The sequence below is a fragment of the Mauremys mutica genome, chromosome 21, assembly GCF_020497125.1.
Source record: "Mauremys mutica isolate MM-2020 ecotype Southern chromosome 21, ASM2049712v1, whole genome shotgun sequence".
NCBI lineage: Eukaryota > Metazoa > Chordata > Testudines > Geoemydidae > Mauremys > Mauremys mutica.
Genome location: NC_059092.1, coordinates 23,244,975 through 23,270,434, shown reverse-complemented (window position 1 = coordinate 23,270,434; position 25,460 = coordinate 23,244,975). Strand labels below are relative to the sequence as shown.

Sequence of the window (25,460 nt, the reverse complement as noted above, 5' to 3'; positions counted from 1 at the left end):
ATAGATGTTCTCAGAATCATATTATCTATTGAATTTAGAAGCCAACATTGTCACATGGAAGATTAATAAAGAAGCTGGATGTTGCTTTAATGTAGGTCCTACAGAAAAGTAACATTCTGGGCATTTTTTACTGCCTCCTGCTTGCTCCACCACATGAGTTTGTCTCAGAGCAATGCTGACCTCACTGAGGTTTCAGATACTAACATTTAACTAGAAGAGAGTTTGCTAGATCAAGCCAGCGGGAGAAACATTTTCAAGCTTCCAAAGAGGGTTTTACAAAGCATATAAAGTACTGGCAAGTGCCCTTTGAGCTAGCGGAAGGGAAGTTTGGGAGGTTAACGTGTACTGATTGGAAACTGGCAGTAATCTTTGGGTATTTGGTTAAATACAGAATAACTTGGCATTTGTTTGATGGGGAGCCTTAGGCCATTTATTGGGCTAAAGCAACATGGAATTTGGTCTTCACTGCATGTTCACCATCCAGCAATGGAAGCTTCATGGAGAGACCAGATCTCACCCAATTTCAGCTGCACAGCTGGCTTCTGGAGGCACTGATAACAAGAGTGGAAGAACTACCACACAGTGAGTATTGGACCCCATACACGTGCACAAGGTTTAGAGCTTTATTTATACCCATTGCCTGTAGAATGTGCTGGTAGCAGGAAGAACTAGGTAACTAGGCAGGCAAGACCAGCCTTTTCTTTCTAACTCTCATGTTTCTCAAATGAAAGACACTCTCTCCCCTGCCCTGTCAGCTCTATGAATCGATGCCACCCATAGACCACTCAGTACAGCATCCACTTTGGTTTTGCCAGGAAGAGTCCATGTCCTAGGTGGATACATGTCCTGTTGGACAGTGTCCTGAGGAGGAAGGTGGGGATGTGTCTCCTCCTTCAGACCCATTGCAGATTGAACACTGAAGATACTGAGTGAGATTTTCAAAGGAACAAATAGCAGCTAGGTGTCTAACTCCCACGGACAGTCAATGGGGGCTAGGCACCTAAGTGCCTTTGAAAATCTCCCTCACCATTTGCACCCTTGCATGGCTCAGTCTACCTGCTGTAACATCTGCCAAAGCCATGGAAGATGCAGACACGCTGAACTGAGGTTACTCTAGGGTAGCCCTTTAGGAGGTGACCTCCCTGAGGGTGGAATGGCCCACATAGGGCATCTGGACACTAGGAGTAGTCCATGCCCATGATACAGAGAGGTAAGACAGACCATTCCAGGCCATTTAGCTTGCACTACACAATTATTAGAGATGCAAACCAGCTGTCTTGGGGTTTACATCCAGAATGGGACTATACGTGGAGATTCTGGCAGAGGGAGAGTCCAGGCGCCGCTGTGGGAACCTGCAGCCATGCCAGTCCCAGCCATCAGTGCTGTGGGAACTGGTGTATGAATGGTGGAACCCCCAGCCTCTTCAGGCACTTTGAGTGGAAAGGGATTACCTTCTCAATCAGCTCCATCAGTGGTTTGGACTTCAGCTCCTCGATCTTGGTCTCGTTCATGCAGGACTGGTAATAGCGCTGGGCTTTGCGCTCGGCCTCGCTGGACATGTTTGATGTGGTGTTTTCTGTAAGACAAGCCGGGCACGGGGCTAGGAATACTCCATCTGAGCCAGAGGAGGGATGCTGATGATTCCATGTCACCCCCAGCATTGCTGTTTAGGAGGAACAGACTGTACTTTGTAAGAAAAGCAGTGCTTAACTAGTAATGAAAGAGGAGCTGGGGCTCAAGCAACTTTTTTACATTCATAAGTGGTGCAGCAAGCCCACAGGTGCCGGGGCTCTGAACCACCAGGCACAGAGGTTAGGGTTGCCAGCTTTCTAATCACACAAAGCTGAACACCCCTGCCTCACCCCTTCTCCGAGGCCACTTGCTCCATCCTCCTTCCCTCTCTCCCACCCTCACTCACTTGCACTGGGATGGGGTTGCAGTGCAGGGTGGGGGTGAGGGCTCCAGCTGGGGTTGTGGAATCTGGGGTGGGGTTGGGGATGAGGGGTTTGGGCTGCAGGAGGGGGCTCCGGGCTGGGGCAGGGAGTTGGGGTGCGGGAGGGGGGTGAGGGCTCTGGCTGGGGTTGTGGGCTCTGGGATGGGGCTGGAGATGAGGGGCTTGCGGTGCAGAAGGGGGCTCAGGGTTGGGGCAGCGGGTTGGGGTGTGGGAGAGGGTGCAGGGTGTCGGTGGCACTTACCGTAGCTCCCAGGAAGTGGCCACCAGGTCCCTGCAGCCTCTACGCGCATGTGCAGCCAGGGAGGCTCTGCATGCTGCCCTCGGGGCCGCATGCACCGCCCCTGCAGTTACCATTGGTCACAGTTCCCGGCCTATGGGAGCTGCGCAGCTGGCACTGGGGCGGAGGCAGGCCGTGGAGCCTCCCTGGGCAGTCATGCGTCTAGGGGCCTGTAGTGGGTTGGGTACCCGCTCCTGCCCTGAGGGGTTTAAAAGCAGCCTGGCAGGGTTTGAGAGCTGCTGCTCTCAAAGCTGGGCTGATTGGGGAAGTGGCCGCAGCTGGGCCACGCCCCAATCAGGCCACAGCTGGCCCCTATAAAAGGCTGTGAGCCAGGAGCCCAAACACTCTCCCTCTGCCTGTAGAGGGAAAAGGGCCTGGCTGCAGGGAGCTAGACAAGGTACCTAGAGTGGAGCAGGGCTGGGGAAAGGCAGAGGAGCTGGGGAGCTCCTGCCTGGAAAGCCCCAGGCTGCGGCCTAGCATTAGGCCAAGAGGTACTGGGGGTTGCAGGGGGCAACCCAGGGGTAGGCAAAGGCAGCAGGTCCAAACCCCTTTGCCGATGATGAGTGGCTGATACTGCAGTCTGCCCCAGTGAACAGGGGTGAGATGGAGACTGGGCAGTAGCCAATACTGAGGCAAAGTGGGGATAGTGGGGTGGGGGTTCCCCTGGGAGGGGGAGACCCAGTTAAAGGGGCACCGGGGTCCTGGGAGGGACACGGGGGCCAGTAGCAGACAGGTGGATCGCCGGCCTGCAGAGGGCGCTCTGGACACTGGATTGAGCTAATTCCCGAGGACGACCAGCAGAAGGCGCCGCAGGGGTGAGTCTGGCCCCTTACAGGGCCGTAGGGACCTGATAGCCACTTCTGGAAGCCGCACAGAGCCAGGGCAGGCAGGGAACCTGCCTTAGCCCTGGGCGCCTGCTGCGCCGTGACTGGATTTTTAACGGCCTGGTCAGCGGTGCCGACCGGAGCTACCAGGGTCCCTTTTCGACCAGGTGTTCTGGTAAAAAATCAGACACCTGGCAACCCTACCAGAGGGGCCGGGACTTTGACCTGCCAGGCCCAGAGGGGCCGGGGCTCTGACCTGCACAAATTAAGCACAGAAGAAAGGCAGCCTCCCGTCTCCCTCTCTCTGAAGAGCTCTCCCAGTCCAGTGTATTTTAATGGAATGAAAGTATCCCCCCTCCCTCAATATCCCCATTTATAGCTTTCAAGTGCTGGCAGGGCCACAGTTCTCCAGGAAGGCTCTCTGTTTCCCAAAGGTCATCTTTGATTTGGAGTCCCCAGTCTTCCACTTCCTCCAGCTTCCGAGACTGATCCTTGGGAAGACAATCCCCCATTGCTCCCACAAGCCTTGCCTGCACTGAGTGTTTGGTTTTTTTTTTGAAGTCCTCCCGCTCCATTGCTCTAGCCCCAGTGGGAAACCCCTACTCCCTTATAGTGATCATTCTGAGGGGAAATGGGGGGTAGATACTAAGAACTGCCAGCCAAAGTAACAGAGCTCCTCTTCAGCCAGCAGTCCTATATATTGTCCCCAGCAGTCCCTCCTGCTGAGAGTGACAGGGACTGGAGCAGCCAGATTAAACAGCAGAGGTTATTCTAATAACCTAGGATGAGAGGAAAACTGCTCCCATAACCCTGTTCTCATCTTGGTTTCTAGGCAGCTAGTTACACGCACAGCTGAAGCCCATACGCTGCTGGGGGCCATTGTTTCCCTAATGGAACTCTGCGTCCAGAGAAGAGGAAGAGGTGGGGCAGTGAAGACAGTGCTGGCCAGACAATAAGGCAGATGTAACCAAGTCAGGGAGTCCCATCATTCAGTGGCTGGGCTTGGCATACATGAATCCCACATGCAACCCCAGCAGTACTTCAAGTGACTCCCTGGTTTGTAGACAGCAGTCTGTTAGGTGAGCCTTCCCTGCAAACACCAGTAGGACCTGGGCTAAGGCCTGTATCAGCTGGAAGGTGCTTTTTGCATAACAGAGAGTGAGCAAGATGCTGCTTGTTAAGAAATGTTTGCAACACACATCCTTGGTAAAGGGAGAAGGAAGAAATTGTTTAGAAGACCCTTCTGGATGGTAACCTGACTCTGAAGTCACCACTTGTTTACTGGAGATGGAGACACCCAGTGTTCAATCTCTTAAAAGGCCCCCCCACTGGACACCCATAGAGAAGGCAATGTAGAAGGCAGTATCTTGCACAGAAAGACCACCAATTACCTCTACGCTGGGCCCTAGCTCCAAATCTATCTAAACACGGCACTGCAGACTGTTCTGGCATGATCCATCATGAGCTACGCAGCTGTACTGAAGATGAGCTCAAGTGTGATGTCCCCTTGAGAACTCCCACTGGCATCAGAGGGAGAGCAGGTGAACTGTGATGGAAACCCGCTTGACTGGAGATGGTGGGAGGAGTGCACTCTCAGCAATGGAGAGTCACCTTGGAAGGGTTCTCAGGCTCCAGGGGTGATGAAGTGCCAGCAGAAGCTAGAGAGGCAGGGCAGGGAGAGGCCTGGCAGCAGCTGGACTGATGGAGTGGCTCCACCTGGAGCAAAGCCAAGCTGTGCTGCACGAGAGGTGGCTGACCTGGCTTCATTGCTTTGAACTGCTGCATGTGCATGTGGGGGTGAAGGGGTTGGGCTCCATTCCTGGAGCCTGGCTGGGGCTGCCTCATTTTTAGACACTGTTCATGAACAAAGGCCTTGGCATTTGTGTCAGAACATGTTGTGATTCAAAGGCGTCACCATGGGAGGTTGCGAAGCCCAGGAGATTTCTATTGCAGCTCAATTTCCTGCTTCAGCGGAGTCCTGTCTTCAGAGATAATCCAGTCCTTGGCTACCAAGGCTTCAGAGGCCATAGAGGCAGTTCCTCATGTCACCCCACCTCAACCCCACTGGCTGATGACAGCTGGATGCAGGCGGGGCCTGCCTACCCTCCGTACTGTGACTGAGTGGAACATGATGTCTCCATCTGTGGTTTGGGAGTGGGGTATTCAGACTCTGTTCCTGAACCAGGGCTCTGAGCTTAGTCTGCCCTCCTTCCTCCCCATCTGCACAAGAGCATGCTAGAATGCACCACATGACATGAAAGCCACTCCCAATTGTGCTCTCCCGGTGGAAGAGAGCATGGGAAAGTGGATTTCCCTGGCCAGTGCTCACCCTGCTACTCAGCACAGCAGGCAACAGGGTGAATCATGGATGTGCTGATGTGCGTTAAGCAATAGCTGCATCGGGGCCTGCTTACACTTAACACAAGCCTGGCCCTCACCAACGAAGGCCTTTGTCCACTGGAGCTGGAAGGACGGGAGGCATGTAGCAGGTCTACAGAGGTGTGGGGCAGACCTCTGATAGTGACAGAGCTCTCCCTGAGGGCTAGGAAGGAAGTCAGGGAGCTAGTAGCCAAACATTTGCACATCTGTGTGCTAGAAAAACCAAACACAACCCATTTGTATGAGCTGGAAAAAGCGAGATCTGGGAAAGACTCTCAGAGCCCAGGGAACAAAGTGCTCCAATTGCCAGCACCAGGCCCAACACCAGGCCCACGCCAGCTCCTTTGCCTGGGAAGTGGCAATCGAGGGAGCAAAAGCTCCATGAGGGAGCTCTTTGTTGTGTAGTTTCATCTGCTGCTGGAGATGCCACCAGGGCATTCAAAGTTCAGCAATTCCAACCTGCCAAAATGGGGCGCTAATTTGTGTCTCTGGCTGCCTGGTCCCGTCTCCCCACACTGCAGAGGCAGGGCTCTCCCTTTGGAGAAGCAAGACAAGGAAAGCAAAACAAAAGGCCTTTTCCAGAAGCCCTTGAAAGTTCTGCAGATGGGTTGGTTCCCGTTGTTGAACTGACTATAAGTGCACTGTGTTCCCAGGGCTAGGTTTCTTGTTAGCTCTCATTTATTTGCATAATAAGATCCACAAGTTTGCAAGCAGCTCCTTGAAAGACAGATAATAAACTCTCCCTCAGGCCAGAGCAAGATAATTAGGACAGGCCTGAAAAAGGAAGCCATAAAAGCATAGGTCTGCTGTGAGCATCCATCTACTAGTCAAAGGGACACGCACACACTTTCTTTGAGATTTAGGGCCTATAGTCTGGGCAGCTTTATAACCAATTGAAATCCACCAGGGAACATCCTTTGAATAACCTAACCTCTCAACTATGAAAGATTTTTAAATTAAATAGACAAAGAACTAGAACACTATAGGGAACAATTTTGCACTGGTCTTTCTGGACTGGATGAATGGCATGGCCCAATAGATGTTTTCTGTTTCTAGCTTCTACAATCTGTTAAGATTCCCTCCCCTAGAACTCCATCACTCTGTCAACCTAAAGCCTACATCTGGGCGGGGGGGGGGGAACCCACAGGCAAGACCTACTGAATGCAGGACTGCAGCCTGCAAAGCAGTGATGCTGTCCACTATGACCTTTACAAACAACAGAACGTGAGCTCCTACTGCAATGCTGTGGCAAAAAGCACTAATGGAATCCTTGGATGTATCAACAATGCAGTGAGTCAGAGCTGGGAGGTAATTTTACCTCTCTATTCAGCATTGGTGAGACCAATAATTGAATGCTGCATCCAGTTCTGGTGTCTGTTTTAAAAAGAATATTGAAAAATTGGGAGAGGATATAGAGCAGAACCACAAAAACGATTAGAAAGTTGGATACAATGCTTTACAGGGAGAGATGGAAGGAGCTCCGTCTGTTTAGCTTATCAGAAAGAAGTGACTTGGTGTTTTCTTCTTGTGAAGCTGTTCATACCAGCAACTAAAGGGCTTTTTAATCTAGCAGAGAAAGGCAGAACAAGAACAAATGACTGTAAATTAAATCCAGACGTATTCAAATAAGAAATAAGGCACACACATTTAACAAGAAGGGTGATTAACCACTAGATCCAACTCCCAAGGGGAGTGGTGGATTCTCCAGTTTAAATCTGCAAATCAAGACTGGATCCATTCTGGGAGATGCTTTAGTCAAACACAAATTATTGGGCTCATTACAGGGGCAACTAAGTGGAATTCTCTGGCCTGAAATCTATGAAAATAACTCCACTGGCCATACTGCAGGCAGCCCACAAGAAAGGCTGATGTAACACAGAATCCGTTTAGCTTCAAATCCCTTTAGAAATTGCCTCACATCCATCCTTCCTATAGTAGGACAGACAATCAGCAATGAGGACAGTTAGGGGTGGGGTAGAAAATGTATCAAAAAGGATATGAATAAGGGAGAATGTAAATTATTTAAATGCCCCCCATCCCTCCTTTCAGGCAAAGAGGAGATTTTATGTGTTGTAAGTGAAGCATTCAGTTTAAGAACTAATCTAGAAAATAAAGATAGTGAGAACAAGGAGGCTGTAGAGCAATACAAATAATAAATAATAATAAACAACTATAATAACAGAATCCTCACCCCTGTAAGGCTATGTTTGCTTGCAATATATGATTCAGTCACTAGATGGCTCTATGTGATGCAAAATGTTCCAAACAGGGAGCCAAAGGCCCTGGTAAATAACAGAGATCAATCTGGAACCCAGGCTGGGTAGAAGCTTGATTATGTACATGTATTTAATAAATGCATCCCACCTAAGATAAATTGTGGCTACATTCTATATATTCTTAGGGCTCTATCCAGCAGAGAAGAACTCACATACAGCCTGTAACAGTCATGGAATGAGTGGGCTTGTATGTATGGATACAACAAATAGAATAAAATCAAATAGAATAAAAGTCTGTGGATTACTGGAACTTTGTGGGAGTGGGGTAACCATATGCTCATACCTTCCGTCTTTAGGAAGGAGTTGCCTTCTGCAAACTAGCTAAACTTTGAGGTGCTCTTTTGAACTGTGTAGCACATGCCCCCTATAGGCACCAAAAAAGGCCAGTGGCCTCACCTGGGATACATTTCTTAGTGGCTAATCCCAGTTATAGAAGACTGACAAATAGGTTCCCAAGCTAGCTCTGACTTCCTGCTGCTTGTTCTGAATTGGTTTCACTGCTACCTAAAATTTACTCTCAAGCCACCCCAATGGTGCCAGACATAACAGTTTGTGATTTGGGGGGCATTTCTTGCCAAGACCCCAGAAGCCATGGACACCATGTAGGTCTAGGGCAGCAATGAGAGTCTTGTCTCCAGCACATGTGTTTGTTATTAGCACTGCCGGTTTAATTTAACATTAAAAGGTCGGATTTCTCCGATGGCCGCAACCACCCTGAAATGTTATAACTAATGTTTTGCTCTGTGGTATAACTGGATTTTGTTTTAGATTAAAGATCTGCAGTGATTACACAAACCCCAGATGGGGCAACTGGAACCTGCCTTCATGTTTTTACTATCCCAGGTCCCTTTACATTAAAAAAAAAATCCTATGCAGAACTGCTCTGCTTGATGCTATATCCCTTTTCAGTCCACTTGGTATGTGGCATATCCACTGTGACCCCAACACTAAGTGCAAAATGTACCCTGCAGTCTACAATGGATCAGAGACTAGAGGAACACAGCTCTGCACCACACCCCTCCAATGAAGCAAAAACTTCCTCGCTATCCTCCTACAGATAATTATCCTCAGAACCAGCCCGGTTCTTTGAGTCAATAGCACTGATAAGGACCCATTTGTTTGCTCAAAATCTGCACAAACACTGCCCTGAGGGCTGCAGCTGTACAGATGCAATTTCCTCACTTTCACATGCTGAGAGCACGCAGTGATCAGCATGGATTTATGATAAAGCCCATGGGAGCCATCAGCACCCAGCTGCAGGTAGCTCTCTCTTGTCTGGTTGAAAGTCACTTTCCTGTTTTTCCTTGGCAGCCCTACTCTTAGCACAATTCCTTGGCTCAGAAAGCTGCACATGGCAAGGAGGAGTTGCTCATATTAGAAATCAACAACAAAATCGTGGGCAGTCACAAAGGCTTGCCTTTCTCTGCTGGTGGGACCTTTGAGTCAGCCCAGGTTCATGCCAGGTAGAGCCACATTATGTGGATACATGCCACCAACAGCCAGCACTCCATATCCCCCACCCTCCAGCCCCAATAGGGCCTTGCTGCAAATGTAACTTCATGATTGGTTAGACATTAGGAAAAACTTCTTAACTGTCAGGGTGGTTAAGCACTGGAATAAATTGCCTATGGAGGTTATGGAATCTCCATCACTGGAGATTTTTAAGAGCAGGTTAGACAAAAACCTGTCAGGGATGGTCTAGATAATACTTAGTCCTGCCATGAAGCAGGGGACGGGACTACATGACCTCTCAAGGTCCCTTTCAGTCCTATGATTCTATGATGGGAGCCTAGAATGGGGGCCACTCTTTGGAAGAAATGGCACCTTGCTGCCACCAGGGGGCAACAGAGAGATGAACCTCTTCTCTCCTCAAGCCAATTGTACTGCCTCAGCAGGGCCAGGTGTTTCTTGCATACACTCACTGCGGTTTGCAGTCATTAACCCAGTGGTTCTCAACCAGGGGTACGCGTATCCCTGGGGTACACAGAGGTCTTCCAGGGGGTACATCAACTCATCTAGATATTTGCCTAGTTTTACAACAGGATACGTAAAAAGCACTAGGGAAGTCAGGAAAAACTAAAATGTCATACAGATAATGACTTGTTTATATCGCTCTATGTACTATACACTGAAATATAGGTACAATATTTATATTTCAGTTGAGTTATTTGATAATTATATGGTAAAAATGTGAAAGTCAGCAATTTGTCAGTAATAGTGTGCTGTGACACTTTTGTATTTTGTCTGATTTTTGTAAGCAAGTAGTTTTTAAGTGAGGTGAAACTTGGGGTATGCAAGACAAATCAGACTCCTGAAGGGGGTACAATAGTCTGGAAAGGTTAAGAGCTACTGCATTAACCCACCTATTAATTCACGGGGCTGGCTAGCCTAAGCTTGTGCAACTCACCGCTGAGATTTTGTGCTAGTTTAGTCGCTCATTATAACATTCCCTGTCCCCATCTAACCTTCCTCTCTGCATTTCCCTCACTGCGAGTTATCTCTATCTTTGGGCAAGAAGATTTCATCATAGAAAGAGGGGGATGCTGCAAAGCCCACTCTGTTCCAGAGGAACGAGGGCTACAGGGAAGTATGAGTTACCCTTTCCTCTCCACTACCCACTTTATTACTGGGGTCAAAATTCTGCTCTTGGTCAGGCTGGCTAGCGAGTCTCTCTGGGGAAGCTTGCAAGGAGTTTTAGAGCAGGAGGAGAGAGCATTTGAGCAAGACCGCTTCTGGGTTTGCTGCTGCAAGTGATAAAAGTTCCTCTACTATAATGTGGACCTTGTGACCAGGTCTGCAGGATCCATGCTAGGCTGGAGGTCCCCAGAGGAAGGCAGAGTTATCATTCTCAGTCTGCTGAGACATCTAAAAGGGGCCCTTTCCCCACCCATAAACCTGGCAGCAATTCTCCTCCATTCTCCAGGCCACCTCTGTGGACAGGCGGAGCCAGTGAGGCTGTTGCAAAAAGGGCTGTAGGACAGGAGCAATCCCAACTAAGCACAGGAGAACCCCTACTCCTGACACAGACAGCTCCATCTCTGCAGGAGATGTGCTGGAGCAAGCCAAAGGGAAGTGCAGGTGGCCAGAGAAAAGAGATGGCCAGGGTGGATTTGTGCCCTGTAGTTCTATGATCCTACAAAGAAAGCTGCATGGGGTACTGAAATAGTGACACAAGTTGGGGCAGCCCCAGGGCCATATGACCTACCCCCAAGTCCTGTACAGGGGAGACACAAGCAGTCTCCCCTCTGAACCTGCATCAGCACAAGCAACAGCCACAGTGAGCACTGGGTGTTAGCCTGAAGAGACTCTAGTTTTATATGCAGGAAGTTCAATCCAAGGTACTTGACTATCCTGTGCTGGGGGCAGGTTCTGTCTCAGACTAACTCAATAAGCAAAGCAGGCTCTTCCAATGGGGTTTGGTATTAGGGTTTGCAAATAATGACTGAGGGAGGGAAAGTCCAGAGGTAGTGATTTTCTTAGATGTCCCAGGAGCAAGTGTCTCAGCCATGAGGGCCCTGCAGCCATTGCTATCTTCTCAGCTACCCCAGCAAAACTGAGGCTGTGTCTGCCCAGAGCTGAATGTGGCACTTGAAGTGGGTCAGAACCACAGCTGTGTCTCAGAACTGCAGGCCTCACACCCCACCTATGTGCCCACATGAAAATGGGTTTGTGACCAGTCAGCTGGAGCAAACCCATCAAACGCTGGACTGTTGTGTCTGTGTGAGAGCACAAGCTAGGTCTGGAATCCAGAGAGGAGTCCTAGAATACCCAATAACAGGAGCTCAGACTAATGGAGAGTGGGCTTCCTACCGGGCCACTGAATTTCAACACTGCTTTGAGTAAGAGACAAGGAGCTCCATCCTGGCCAAATACCAAGGGGCTTCCTTAGCCAGGAGTGTCTGGAAGCAAGGACAGAAGATCCTGGCCTGGATTGTTATGCCCCTCAAAACAACTTGGCAGTTCCACATTTGTCTCCTGCCTTGGTTAATGAAACAAAGAGGCTCTCTCCACAGTGAGGGGGCAGGACCTCAAACTCACTCTGCAAACTCTCCTCAGTCCCAGACAAAGCGATGAACACAAAAGTCAAAAATCCTGGGGGCGTAAAGAAAAATAAATACTGGAAAGATCTGGTTTCCTGGCTAAGCCCACAGACGCCACATCTGAGCTGTTGGATCATATCCTGCCTTGGCTGGAGCTGGCACCAGAGAGAGGCTAAACCCTTTGGAGGCTGCCGGCACACAGCATGTGGCGAGCGCTCCCTTAGTGTGCAGGCAGGGAGGTGCCCATGTTCCAAGGCTTAAAGCAGAGGACAAAGCCCTGGGAGAATTATAGAGAGCTGCTCACGAGGAGCGTCATGTTTTATGGGAGCCTCCATAGCCCCTTGCTCTTTGGCACTCCCATCAGGGGGGTGGACGATGCTCCCCTGCAGTTCGGCACCCCCACTGCTTCAGAGTTTCTTCCACCAGCACAAGACTCTCAGTCCCCCAGAGACACTCCCATCTCTCTTTTTGGGCAACTTGCCGGATCCACCTAATTTAAAGGAGTGAGGGCTGGGAGTTGAGCTTTCTTAGTGAGGGGTCCTCAGCTCTGAAATAGCTTGGATCTTTGGATCCTCAAGGCATGCTGAGGAGTTCATCTATACTATGGCTATGCCTCCAGCAACCCTGGGACATGTTGCAAGCTTCTGTGCTGGGTGGGGTTAGATCTGTGGGAGAGGGGACGGGGGGAAGCTGTGTATTTTCTATAAGACTCTCAGGTCTCGGTTTCAGGGGGAAGACAGTATACTGCTGGATAATTTTAATTTTGTTACATGTCAGGGCACCTAGTTCTTTGGATAGGGGCTACTTTTATTAATGTTATGGATAAGATTTTGTCATGGTAAAATTAGGCAAAATTCTCTGATCAGCCATGGTAAAAATGTACAAAATCAGGATATGATCACAGCAACCAAAACTCTCCGCTGGGCGCGGAGGCGCTGACACTGACTGACCTGCAGGCTGGATGGCCCACTGAGGTGAGTCAGGAGGTGGAGGTGGTGCTCCCTCCCTGAGCCCTACTGCCTGGGGCTGAGACTGAAGAACTCACGGACATCTGTTAAAGTCATGGAACCCGTGACCAAATCATGTCCTTACTTATTGTGGAAACCCAGCAGGAGCAAAAACCCAAGCCACTATCCTCTTGTCAACTGACAGATAGCATTGCAATCATCCTCCCCTGGCCCCCCATGTCACCCTGGACCCTTCATTTTTTGGAAGTGAAAGATCCAGGAGCCATTTGAATGCAAGGCAGGGTTTGCTTCTGGCCAAGTTAGCACTGGGAAATGATGCTGCAGGGCTGGTCCCACCCAGCTGCAGAACATGCACTTGCAAGAGGTCCACATAGAAAGAAATTGTCTGGTAGCGCTTGCTTGGTTTCTGGCCCATCTTGCAGCATAGGAGAGCACTGCCCAGATACTGTAGTTCTCTTAGGCAATGTTGTAACCTTCACCTCTCTCAGATGGAGTAGGATCTTTACTGGGACCAGCTTATCCAGGTTCCTGGAGATGGCAAGTCAGCACCCCAGAGTCACAAGGAAGGATCAGCTGAGGGGCATCTCCCCAGTCCCTGGATTCCTGCTGCTTTTCCTCTCCTGCTAGTGAACAGCCACCTTGCCTCATGGGTGGTACATAAGAAGACACTTACCTAGAAGGTGCTTCATGATAGCCTGGTTGTGCTCCCAGAGGTTGTTGAAGGTGCCCCAGCGTGAGCGGCCATCGGGCACGGGGTTTCCCTTCATCCACCCACCACAGGCATATTTGAAGAAATCCTTGCAGGGGCTCACTGACCGGTCCAGAGAGCTCAGGATGGAGCTGGTCACGGAGATGCAGGCTTCCGTCAGACACAACTTGGATGGCCCTGAAAGGGAAGGGGCAGAACATCAGACCACAAGCCACTCTGGAGGCATCCGAACAGTTTGGCCTGGTGCCTTGGGTTGAAAACAGAGTTCGCTGGGAAGGCTTCAGCATCAAGGTGGGGCAGAGTCTGAGACAAACCCAATGGACAAGACACTTCCGTATCTGGGCACATGTACAACTGGACCTTTTGGCTACTTCTCTTGGCAAGTGAGTCTCATAGAATCATAGAATCTCAGGGTTGGAAGGGACCTCAGGAGGTCATCTAGTCCAACCCCCTGCTCAAAGCAGGACCAAACCCAACTAAATCATCCCAGCCAGGGCTTTGTCAAGCCTGACCTTAAAAACCTCCAAGGAAGTAGATCCCACCACCTCCCTAGGGAACCCATTCCAGTTCTTCACCACCCTCCTAGTGAAAAAGTTTTTCCTAATGTCCAACCTAAACCTCCCCCTCTGCAACTTGAGACCATTACTCCTTGTTCTGTCATCTTCTACCACTGAGAACAGTCTAGATACATCCTCTTTGGAACCCCCTTTCAGGTAGTTGAAAGCAGCTATCAAATCCCCCCTCATTCTTCTCTTCTGCAGACTAAACAATCCCAGTTCCCTCAGCCTCTCCTCATAAGTCATGTGCTCCAGCCCCCTCATCATTTTTGTTGCCCTCCGCTGGACTCTCATTTCCTCCCTCCCCTAGTTAAGGTCTCGGATCCCTTAAAAAAGGGTGTCGGGGCTCCCAAACTATCCTATAGCAGCTCACTGCAGGGGCAAGCAATGCAGGATGACAGGGCTTAAAGTCACTCTTATTTTACCATGGTGCCACTTCCTACCAGTGCCAGGGACAATCTGGCTGACTAGAGACAGGGGAATGTTGCCCTTTAAATTCAGATGGGGTGGGGGGTGGGGGGAAGAGTTCACAAGCTCTTTACACATCTTGTACTAGGTATGCAAAGCAGCCTTTAAGTCCCTCTGCCCCACCCAGAGGAGTGCAGTGCTTGTCAAAGAGTTGCCTCATGCCCTAGAAGAGAATGGAATCCTTCTTCCAGCCACATTTGTCAGCAACTCTCAGCCCTGCCCCAGAAAGGCCCTTGCTGCAGGGGAAGGTGGTTTAGCCTCCATTCCCATTTCAAACCCGAGGCCTCTGAGTCTTATAGCAAGGATGCTGATTGTTGCAATGGATTATCTGATCTGACCTGTCCACGAGAGGCTCAGCTGTTACCCCGGCTCACTTCCATAGCAGCTGCCATCAGTGCTCTCCACACAGTCACCCTCTACAGCTACCATACATAGATCCCATGCAAATGGAGGACTTACTATCTCTGTACTGGAATCCCAGGGCTAAGACACAGGCCAAGAGGCCGAGTGCCAGAACCACGATCAGGACCAGGAGACGCTTCTCAATGTGAGTGCGTTCTGTCCAGCACCTCCTGCTGTTCCCAGAGCCACGGAAATTTATCTAGGGAGGGAAAAGGAAGAATCAGTCCAATTACTCTCCCATACCGATGACAGGAATGCCTGCACCTTCCCATAGGTCAATATCCCTTGAACTGGGGCTACGAAGAAAAACATCCCCTCATCACATTTTTCTGTTTCTATAGACTTGTATTTTAAGTGACACTGTTCATATCCTCCCCCGCCATCCCTCCCAGCAGACGTGCCAGTGATGGAAGGTAACTGGGGTAGTTTATTTTAAATGGTCTGAAAACTCATCACTGATTTCTCATGCAACAGGAGCTGTGTTACATGAAGACAGTGCTGCACAGAGATTGCTATGAACAAGTCACTTGCAGGTCAGCAAAGCTCCAGATTGCTTGGGGAGGGTTGATAGAAGGAGGGGGAAGAGCCCATGTAAAGCTTGTGAACTGGAAAGAACTCTGCACTAACCAGAAATCCTAACAGGAAGGGAGGCACAATCAGAGGAAACGCACCCAGAACACTGGAAATTGGAATATTTCAGACCTTGGCAAGTCTAGAGCCATCATCACCTGTTCCCAGTCAGACGTGTTTGGGTAGTTTTCATCAGCCGGGTGAGGAGGAGTTTCCAGGAGCTTTGCTGGCACTTGGAAACTTCAGGCCCAGCTCCCTTGCCCAATAGGTGCTCCAAGCCAGAGATGGATGCATTTGCGTGTTTTGTTACCTCCACGCTGTTACCTAAACATTTCCATTTGACTGGAAGTCAGATAAAGGAAAGACTGGAGAATAGGATGCACAGGATGGCTTTGCAAAGCTCCCTGCTGGTTCATGAGTAACTGATTAGGCAAATCCCTTTGCTTCAATGCAATGGAAGGCTTTATCCTAATGTAGAATATAGGGACAGGGTATTATGGTGCTGCAGCACTGAATAAAAAATCCTGGAGCCCAGAGATGGAAGAGACCTATTAGGGTACCAGTGTTCCCAGGCAGTATTGTTACCTGTATTACTTCTTCTGTTGTCACCCCTTGTCCACGGGGGAGGTTGATCTAGTGGCCTGGCGTTCAAGACATGGGTTTAATTCCTGCTACTTAACACGTTTGCAAAAAATATCCAGAGTGAGTAAATCCAGGGTCTTGATTTCACAGCAATGCAAACTATTTCCATGTAGCCTGCTCGGGACTGAGCTCTGCTGGTGGGTATGGGGATAGTGCCATATGGATCACTACAGCTATGCTAACATACACCAGCTGAGGAGCTGACCCACCAAGCTTAACTGTGGAACAGATTTTTTTAAAAATCCCTATGTTGGTTTTCTTGACAGTACCACTTATCCCAGAGGGGAAGGATAATGCATCGATTAGAGTGCTGGCCATGGGGGGCCCAGGTTTAGCTCCCTGTTTTGTCACAGGCTTCCTGTGTCACCTTGGCTAAATCATTTAGGGCATGTCTACACTGCATGCAAAGGTGACCTCTTAACTCAGGCCTGGTCTACACTGGGGCGGGGCGGGGGGGGGATATCAACATAAGATACACTTCAGCTATGAGAACAGCGTAGCTGAAGTCGACGTATTTTAGGTCAATTTACCTCGCGTCCTCATGGCGCGGGGTCGACTACCGCTGCTCCCGTCGACTCTGCTTCCGCCACTCACCACGGTGGAGTACAGGAGTCGACAGCAGAGCGACCAGGGATCGATTTATCACGTCTACTACCCACCGATCCGGCAGGTAGTGTAGACGTACCCTCAGATTAGCTAACTGGGGTTAAAATAGCAGTGAAGACACAGTAACTTGGCAGCTGGAGTTCGATCTCAGGCTGCCCTATAGATTTTAACTTGAGCTGCTAACACAAATTAAAAGCATCAGAGGGGCATTTGTGAGAGCAGCAATGGGTTACAGACTATGCTTCCCAACCTGCAGGCTGGGTCTGAAGTCACTGCCCTAAGCAAGGCATGGAAATGACAGAGCTCAGTCCTAGCGGACTACATCCTGTGAGGCAACCTCACGGGTTTGCTAACACAGCATGGAGAACTGCAGAGGAACTGGCTCAATCACAGTTCTGACTTGCCCCTTACGTATGACAAAGGTTGTTGCACAAAAGGTTTATATCCCTAGCTATGCATGAGGTGCTTGTGGAGAATGGAGGAGGATTGGATAACTGAGTATCTACAGGGCTTAGCTAGTAGCTCATGCTTTCACTTGGACAATATTAAGTAGTTTAGATTCAGAATATTTGCTTGTGAACAAAAAAGTAAGTTTCACAAAACCTAATGTGAAAAGGAGTTTGTGTTTTTACTTCCATTAAATAAAAATTAGGAGGAACTGGAGTGAGATACTTAGCTCTCCTAGGGCATTTTTTCATCCACAGATATCCAAGAACTTTCCAAAGGAAAGCAAGTGTCATTGTCCTCATTTTGCAAATGGGGAAATTGAGGCCCAGAGAGGGAAGTGGTTTCCAGATCAGAAGCCACAAGCTGTACCGCATCCTGGTGCCCGAGAGCCAGAAAGGGAAGCCAAACAATCAACTTCATGGCTCAAGCTGGGTAAAATGCAACAATAGCAGACAGTGTTAATGGTGAAAAAGCATGTTAATGGTGGGAATCCCAAGAGCGTTCAGTCCTGGCCTGACTCTGCTCCCATCTGGCAAGATTCCCATTGAGTTCAGGGGAATGTTGAGCACTCTTGAGGTTCTAACTCAGGTTTTGGAAGCTGAAAATTTCACTCCAAGGTGAGTTTAGTAGCAAGGAGAAGGGCATCCTCTAGTAAATATGGCTTCCCCAGGGTCCCTCTAGGAACTTTGCTATCTTGAATATCCCAGGGCGCATACATCATGGAAGTACTGGTTGCAACTCCATCGTTAGGGTTAAGCACAGTTTTGCACTTGAAGCAGGAATTCAATCTCTGTGTGGTGTATGCGCCCCCAGCATACAGCACTTAGGCCTGGTCTACACTACTAAATTAGGTTGACCCAGCTACACTGCTCAGGGGCGTGAAAAATCCAACCCCCTGAGTGACATAGTTAAGCTGATCTAACCTCTGGTGTAGACAGAGCTACGTTGAGGGAAGAATTCGTGTGTAGGAGTTAGGAATGGAGAATTGCTGCACTGGAACAGAGCAGTGTCCAGTCTCCACTTGTGGCTAAGGTTATATAGCATTTTGCATAACAAGTGACACCAGAACCTTAATCACAGCCCTGCAAGAGGCTCTCCCTTCCCCCCGCCCCAACAGATTTTGAACACCAATGAAGAGACATTACAAGCAAAAAAAAGTTTGAGGCATACCAACTCCTGCATCATTTAATCAAAGCAGCCATGTGATTTTATTGTGGCAAGCCCTGTCCTCCTTTCCCTCTCCACATCATCTCTTAGCTTGGACTGAGAGCCCATCAGGGCAGGGACCCTTGTAAAATGCCATGCATATTCATGGTACTGCAATATGCTGGCTTTTCGCCAAGCATCTGAGGCACTGGACTCCAGCCAGATTTGATTATTCCAAGAGAAGAATATCTTCCTGTTGTTCAGCTAAGAGTTTGGAGAGGACAGGGCGGGAAGCAGTGAAAGATATGCAAGTTCTCTGGAAGACTGGCCTTTAGCTGCAGAGCCCCTTACTCAGAGTAGAGTTAGAGGCATGTTGTATCTTTGATGTGCATTAGCATGTCTCCTCAGTTAGATAGGTCATCCCATTTCCATTCAGACAGGAGTTGGCCACTGGTGAAAGATCTTTGCACTGACCTATTGTACAGCTGGGCTCCTGCTAAGCCGTCAGGCCGCCGTCCTTTACAGTGTGCATGCCTCAGAGATGCAGCAAGGAATAAGCTTCAGAGTGTGGACAACAAAAGTTATGCACCTCTGACTCAGAACCAAGGATTCAGAACACTGCCTAGCAGTTGATGTTCACAGCACAGATATCTTAGATACCAGCAGCAAGACACCCAAGATTACAGCTCCTGGCAGCAGATGAAAGTCAGCTTGCTTTCTGCTCAGGAGCCTGGCAGCTGCAGAAATTCACTGGCACAGTGGGAAGTCTAAGTCCCTACACAGTCCCTTTTCAAAGAAGTTCTCCATTCTTCGTTGTTTTGGAGGAACTAGATTGAGATTAATCTCCTTTCAGGCAGGGATAAAGATTTAGTTGCAGCAATATCTGCATGGTCCACCCCCACCTATCAACAGGAACAAACCCCGCAGGCAAGGGCATGTAGATGGTGCATGGGAACAGGAGAGCTGCATTCAGAGGGATGGGCAGAAGAAAAGATCAGAAAACACTAGTACCCAAGGAACAGTGCCAGCCACTGATGAGAGTGAGGTGGCAGCCAGAGAAACAAACACAACAGAGGCCAATAAAAGGTAACAAGAATAGCCACACATCAGTGAAACCTAGCACAACAATAGCAAGAAACACAGCCATGCCATCTTAGGCTGCCATCTCAGTAGAGATTACAAAAGCTATGCAAGGCCTGGTTAACCCTTGGTCAGAGATTGAGATGCCCAAGTGCTACAGGAGATGTGATTGACTGCCATCTTGGCTGGCATACCAGGATTGAACCAGGGACCTCCAGAACTGGAAGCATAAATCTCTACAGTTTGAGCTAAAAGACCAGGCTTTTAGGGACTGTAACAGACTCAGAACCTCTGTGGATCAGGCATGGGTGCAAGGGGGGACATGGCAGACCCTTCTCCTGGAGCTAGTGCTCACCTCGGGCGCCTCAAAGTGCTAGAGAATACTGTACTGCAGGAGGGCTCTCATAAGTATTGGAACATTCAAAGGCCTCAGTCAGGATCAAGGCCCCACTGTGCTCGGTGCTGTACAGAGAGACACAAACAATTCCTGTTGTGGAGGGCTTACAATCCTGAGGATCAGGTATTAACCCTGGTATCGTGGCCTAACTACAAATGGGAAGTTAACAGCGCTAGGCTATTTGCTGGAAAAAAGTTTCCAATTAATTGAGCCTCTTCCCCATTTGCAGGTAACTTGCAAGAAGACCAATTTTTACAAGTTTTTGTTCAATTCACACTTTACAGGAACACACTGGAAAAATATTTGCTGCTGATTATCTGTAGAGCATGAAGTCACATGAGGTTATTTCTACTCCCTGTCTGAATGACAAACTAATGGAAGGGATGAGGGGAGAAATCCAAGATGGTGGCACTTGGAGCTTTTGTTCTGTCTCTGTACAGCCCCTAGCACTACGGAATCCTGGGTCATGACTGGGGCTCCTCGGTGACACGATAATACAAGCAAGAAATAATTATAATCTCTGGTGCAAACACATTTGAGGATATTCATGAGACTTAAGCTTCCTTAAGTGGGGAGGGATAGCTCAGTGGTTTGAGCATTGGCCTGCTAAACCCAGGGTTGTGAATTCAATCCTTGAGGGGGCCACTTAGGAATCTGGGGCAAAATCAGTACTTGGTTCTGCTAGGGAAGGCAGGGGGCTGGACTCAATGACCTTTCAAGGTCCCTTCTAGTTCTAGGAGATAGGTGTATATCTCCATATTTCTTTGATTGTTTGCAAGAAAAAGTCTAACATGCCAATAAGGATTGTGTATACAATTAACATTACCAATCCAGATTTCCAGCTGGCTTAAATGGAGCTGTGCCAGTTTACAGCAGATGGGGATCTGGCCCAGTGTTTATTTAAAAAATGTTCACACCTTTTTGTTGTATTTGTCAACTGCTAGTAACTTTCTGCCAGCTTACATTCTCCCCCTGGAAGTTTCTGTTGGATACAGAATACTTTGCCTCCTGTTCTAAGTAATGCTATGCTAAGTTTGATGACTGTTGCTTTCCGCTCCAGAGGTAGGTGCACTTTTGGATGAAGATATTTCCACATTGTGTGAATGTTAAAAAAATGTGGAGGGAATTTTGCTATGGACTTGAATGGGAGCAGGATTGGATTTTACAGGCTGGAAAATACGTTGGGATGCAAATTGCTACCTAAAAGCAGGATCAAGAGAAGAGCTGAAAAGGCATCCCAGGGTATGTCTACACTGGAATAAAAGACCCGCAGCACAGCCACGGATGGCCCGGGTCAGCTGACCCTTTCTTCTCATGGGATCCCAGAGCCCAGGCTCTAACCCGAGCCTGAATGTCTGCACAGCAATTTTACAGCCCTGCAGCCTGAGCTCCGCATGCACAAGTCAGCTGACCCAGGCCAGCCACAGGTGTTTAATTGCAGTATAAATGCACCCACAGAGGCTAAGGAATTCCTTTTCCTTGTACTACTAGCACGTTCCTCATATTAGTATTCCAGTTCTCTTCCACTACCTCCTTTGATAGGATGGGTGATTTTTAAAAGTCACAAGTACTTGTCCCCAGGCATTGTAACCTGGCCACATCGGTTCTGAATCGAAGAAAGATTTACTATTATATTCCTTGGAATATTATTATATTGCTTAAAGAATTACAGAAGGGTTTGGACCATCTGGCTATCTGCAGGTCTTACACAGAGTGCAGCTGTGCAGGTCTCTCACACTGCATGCTCAGTTGCTCCTGATTGTCACTAATTAGTGCTGTATTTTCACAGTGCTAGGAGCTACATCCGTTTTAACTGGAAGTTATTAATACATGAAAATGTTCTGTATTCTCTGCCGCCATTGTGTGCCAACTGAATTAACTTACTTCACAGGTAAGAGGCCCAGAATAGGTGATCAAACCAGTATGTGCACAACATAATGTTTATGCTGCAGTTAATGTCAACCTTCTGCACAGATTTGAATAAAGCTGTTTCCAGCAGATCTGCCTTCCGATAGCTCCTAAAGACAGACTTTATGGATGCTTAGATACAGCAACCCTGCCGCACCCAGGCTTTGTAAGGCATGATACAGTTTAAGATGATTTACTGTGTGGAGGTGGAGCAATTTTTCCATACCATGTTGAACTCCTGGAACTGACAGAACATCCTGCCTAGCATCTGCACACATCAGAACGGAGACTGGAGAGAGAGTCACAACCTCTGAGCCTCAACCTTAACTTAGAGATGCTATTTTACACCCTTGGTGGCAGCGATTCTTAACTTCACACAGAACCAGCATGGTCTTTTTGAGGCTTGATTGCCACCATGCCTCTGAATTAGTTGGTCCCTGTGAAATGTTGGCTCTGGCCCCTTGGTAAGTGGTTCTGATCCAAACTCTGAGGGAATCACACTAGCTAGAGAGAATGACTAGAGGCATCCTGGCGTAGCTTGTGCATGTATGTGGCTGCAGGGAAATCAGAACCTTAACATATTAATTTTATTCCTACCTGTGTACCGTTAATTCAGACAGTGGGTGGTTCTGAGTGTTGCTGCACTCACTCTGGGAACACATGCCTCCTCTGTGCACCAGAATCTGCACACACTTATGCATGCAACATTTTTCTAAGCAGCAGGCAACTCCTTAGCAATAGGCCCAGCCCAGTGCAGCCCTCCTAAAGATGGATAGGTCTGTTTCTCCAAGTGCCTTTTTAAAAAATGATCTCTTCACTGATGATATCCTCCATTCTTGACAGGCTAGAACACGCCCCCAGAGCCAGTCCCTTCCAGCTGTTTAACAGCATGCACCACTCCAACACATCAATTTTGAATGAAGAAGAATCCTGTGTCCAGCTGACCCTACCGAGGAAACCTGAGGCTGGCTGAATGAAACAGCTGCAGTTAGAATTTGCCTGGGGCACTGAGAGGAAGGACAACCCAATGGTTTGGGTGCTAGTTTAGTCAGGGCTGCCCAGAGGGGGGGCGAGAGGGGCAATTTGCCCCGGGCCCCACAGGGGCCCCCACGAGAGTTTTTGGGGCCCCTGGAGCGGGGTCCTTCACTTGCTCCGGGGGGCCCGGAAAACTCTTGCGGGGCCGGGCCCAGGAGCTTCTTCTGCTCCCGGTCTTCGCCAGCCGGGGGGGGGGGTGGGGGTGTCCTTCCGCTCCGGGGCAGAAGGACCCTCCACTGGCGAATTACCGCCGAAGCGGGACCCGCCGCCGAAGTTCAGCCCGGTCTTCGGCGGTAATTCGGTGGCGGGGGGGCCCTTCTGTCCCGGGACCCGCCGCCAAAGTGCCCTGAAGAACCGCGGTGGGGGCCCCCTGCCACCAAATTACCGCTGAAGACCGGGCTGCACTTCGGTGGCGGGTCCGGCTTTGGCGGTAATTTGGCAGCGGGGGGGGCCCCCGCCGCGGGTCTTCGGGGCACTTCGGCGGCGGGTCCCGGAACGGAAGGGCCCCCCGCTGCCGAAGACCCCAGGCCCCCGGAATCCTCTGGGCAGCCCTGAGTTTAGTTCCTGCTCAGACCTAGATTTTCTTTGTGACATTATCTGATTAAATCTGACCATATAGACCATTGTTGCAACTACTGTTATATATTTGCAACAAATCTTGTACAAAATGTGGCATGTAAAACGTCTATGAAAAAGTTATGATTGGCTGGTTATAATTATGCTATCGGTATGCATATATCATTTTTGGTATTTGAAGTTATGAATATTGGCTCTATACCTGGATTTCAAATGTTTGCTCCTGGGGTAACGCTCACAAGGTAGTTAGCCAGCACATCTTGGAGGGACTATTCAAATTAAGTGGCTCATCAAGAAACACTTAATGGACAATGGACCATGGGAGAGGCCCATCTCCACTGAATGGACTGCCCTGCAAAGATGCTGTTTGAGGTACAGGTAATGGCTTCTACTGTGTCCACACCTTCATGTGTGGACATGTGACTTGCCCATGTGACTCCAAACACTATCTTGTCACCTGTAATTTTCCACTAGCTGTGCTGAGGGCTTTGTTTGAAACAATGGGTTCCCGTCACATGGCAGAACATATAAAAGGCAATGGAAACCCTTCTGTTTGGCCTCTTTTCTGCTCCAGCCTCTGGACTATGAACTTATACTAATGAGAGCATTCTAACCAATGGACTGAGGACCTTCCAATGATTTGGAAGCAGACAGAGACTTGACTTAAGCCAGCAGTTTATTCCATCACTGCTACAAGTCCAAACCAAAGAACTTTGCATTTATTGTATGTATTTGATTCCTTTAACCAGTTTTAACCCTCACCTTTCTTATGAATAAACCTTTAGATTTTAGATACTAAAGGATTGGCATCAGCATCATTTCTGGGTAACATCTAAGTTATATATTAACCTGGGTGTGTGGCTGGTCCTTGGGATCGGGAGAACCTTTTATTTGATGAGACTGTTTGTAAAAACACACACACCTTTAAATCCAGTGGTGGTGATATAAGAACTGGAATGCCTAAGGAAACTGCTTTTATGATTTCTTGTTAGCCAATGTGGTGAAATAGAAGTTTACTTTTGTTGCTGACTTGGTATATTTTATGGAAGGACCACCACCAATCTCGGGGTGTATCTGCCCTATTTCTCAGCAGTTTGTCCTGAATCTGGCATCCTCAGTTGCGACCCACTGAGGCACAGTTACACCTTGTGCAAGTCTCTGTGCTGCCCTACCTCACACGGGTGTGTGAGGATAAACACATTCAAGACTGGGAGGTGCTCTGATACTACAGTGGTGGGAGTTATAAGTCCCTTTGTCAGATAGGGCTGACACCTGCAAGGACGACCATGGTCAGAATTGGTCCTCCAGCATCACAGCACCCTTGCACCTGCTGCAGCATCAGTTTAGGACTGATGCAGAGCCCTGCACACTGAATCACCAGCAGCACTTCCTGCAGCACCCAGACTCTACTGGACTCAGAAATGCTCCACTAGCTCCTGGCATCAGCCAGGGCTCTGTAAGTGTCATACTCACAGCTCAGCTCAGACCTGTAGTGTCTGTTGACTATTCCTTTGTCTGAAGGAGATTCAGGGCTTGGAGTGAAAAGGGTGGTGTATAAAGTGGTGGAGTTCAGCAAGATCACATCGGGCCCAGCCTGCGAAACACAGGGCAGACGTGAGAGGGGTTTGCTTGCCAGTTTAAGACCTTGGTGTGCAGTTGCTGACTCAGTTTATTTCAAGGGATCAGGAAAGTCAGCGAGGACAGCATCATAGTGCAAGCTAAAAAGGAGACCGTACTGGGTTCACTCGCAAACACAGGACTTGAGAGGGCCATTTAGGGATCTGGGGTAAAAATCTGTCTGGGGATTGATCCTGCTTTGAACAGGGGGCTGGACTAGATGATCTTCTAAAGTCCCTTCCAACCCTGATATTCTATGACTTTTTCCGTCTTAGGAAAGATCCTTTAGACCTTTACCAGGTCATTAACATTAATGCCTTATTTTCATAACTTTTCACGCCAGAAGGGACTGACATGATCATCTAGTCTGACCTCCTGCAGAACCCAGGCAGTAGAATTTCACCCAGTGATACTTGTGTTGCACTGGATTGGTGGTTGGGTAAAGTATCTCTGTAATAACATCATCCAATCATGAGTCAAAGCCTCCAAGTGACGGAGGACTCACCACATCCCTTGGCAAGTTATGCTGATGGTTAATTGTCTTCACTGTTAAAAATTTATATCTGATTTCAGTGTGAACTT

General features: G+C 48.8%; 1 protein-coding gene across 2 annotated transcripts in view; it reads right to left on the bottom strand.

Annotated features, from left to right (window-relative positions):
• ECE1 (endothelin converting enzyme 1) overlaps positions 1-25,460 on the bottom strand; it is a 123,275-nt gene that overhangs the window by 38,520 nt on the left and 59,295 nt on the right. For both annotated transcript variants that reach the window (XM_044996096.1, XM_044996095.1), the window contains 3 exons: positions 14,912-15,053; positions 13,392-13,604; positions 1,452-1,576 (listed from right to left, as the gene is read on the bottom strand). In XM_044996096.1, the coding sequence (XP_044852031.1) occupies positions 1,452-1,576; positions 13,392-13,604; positions 14,912-15,053 (480 nt within the window). The remainder of the gene's footprint in view (positions 1-1,451; positions 1,577-13,391; positions 13,605-14,911; positions 15,054-25,460) is intronic.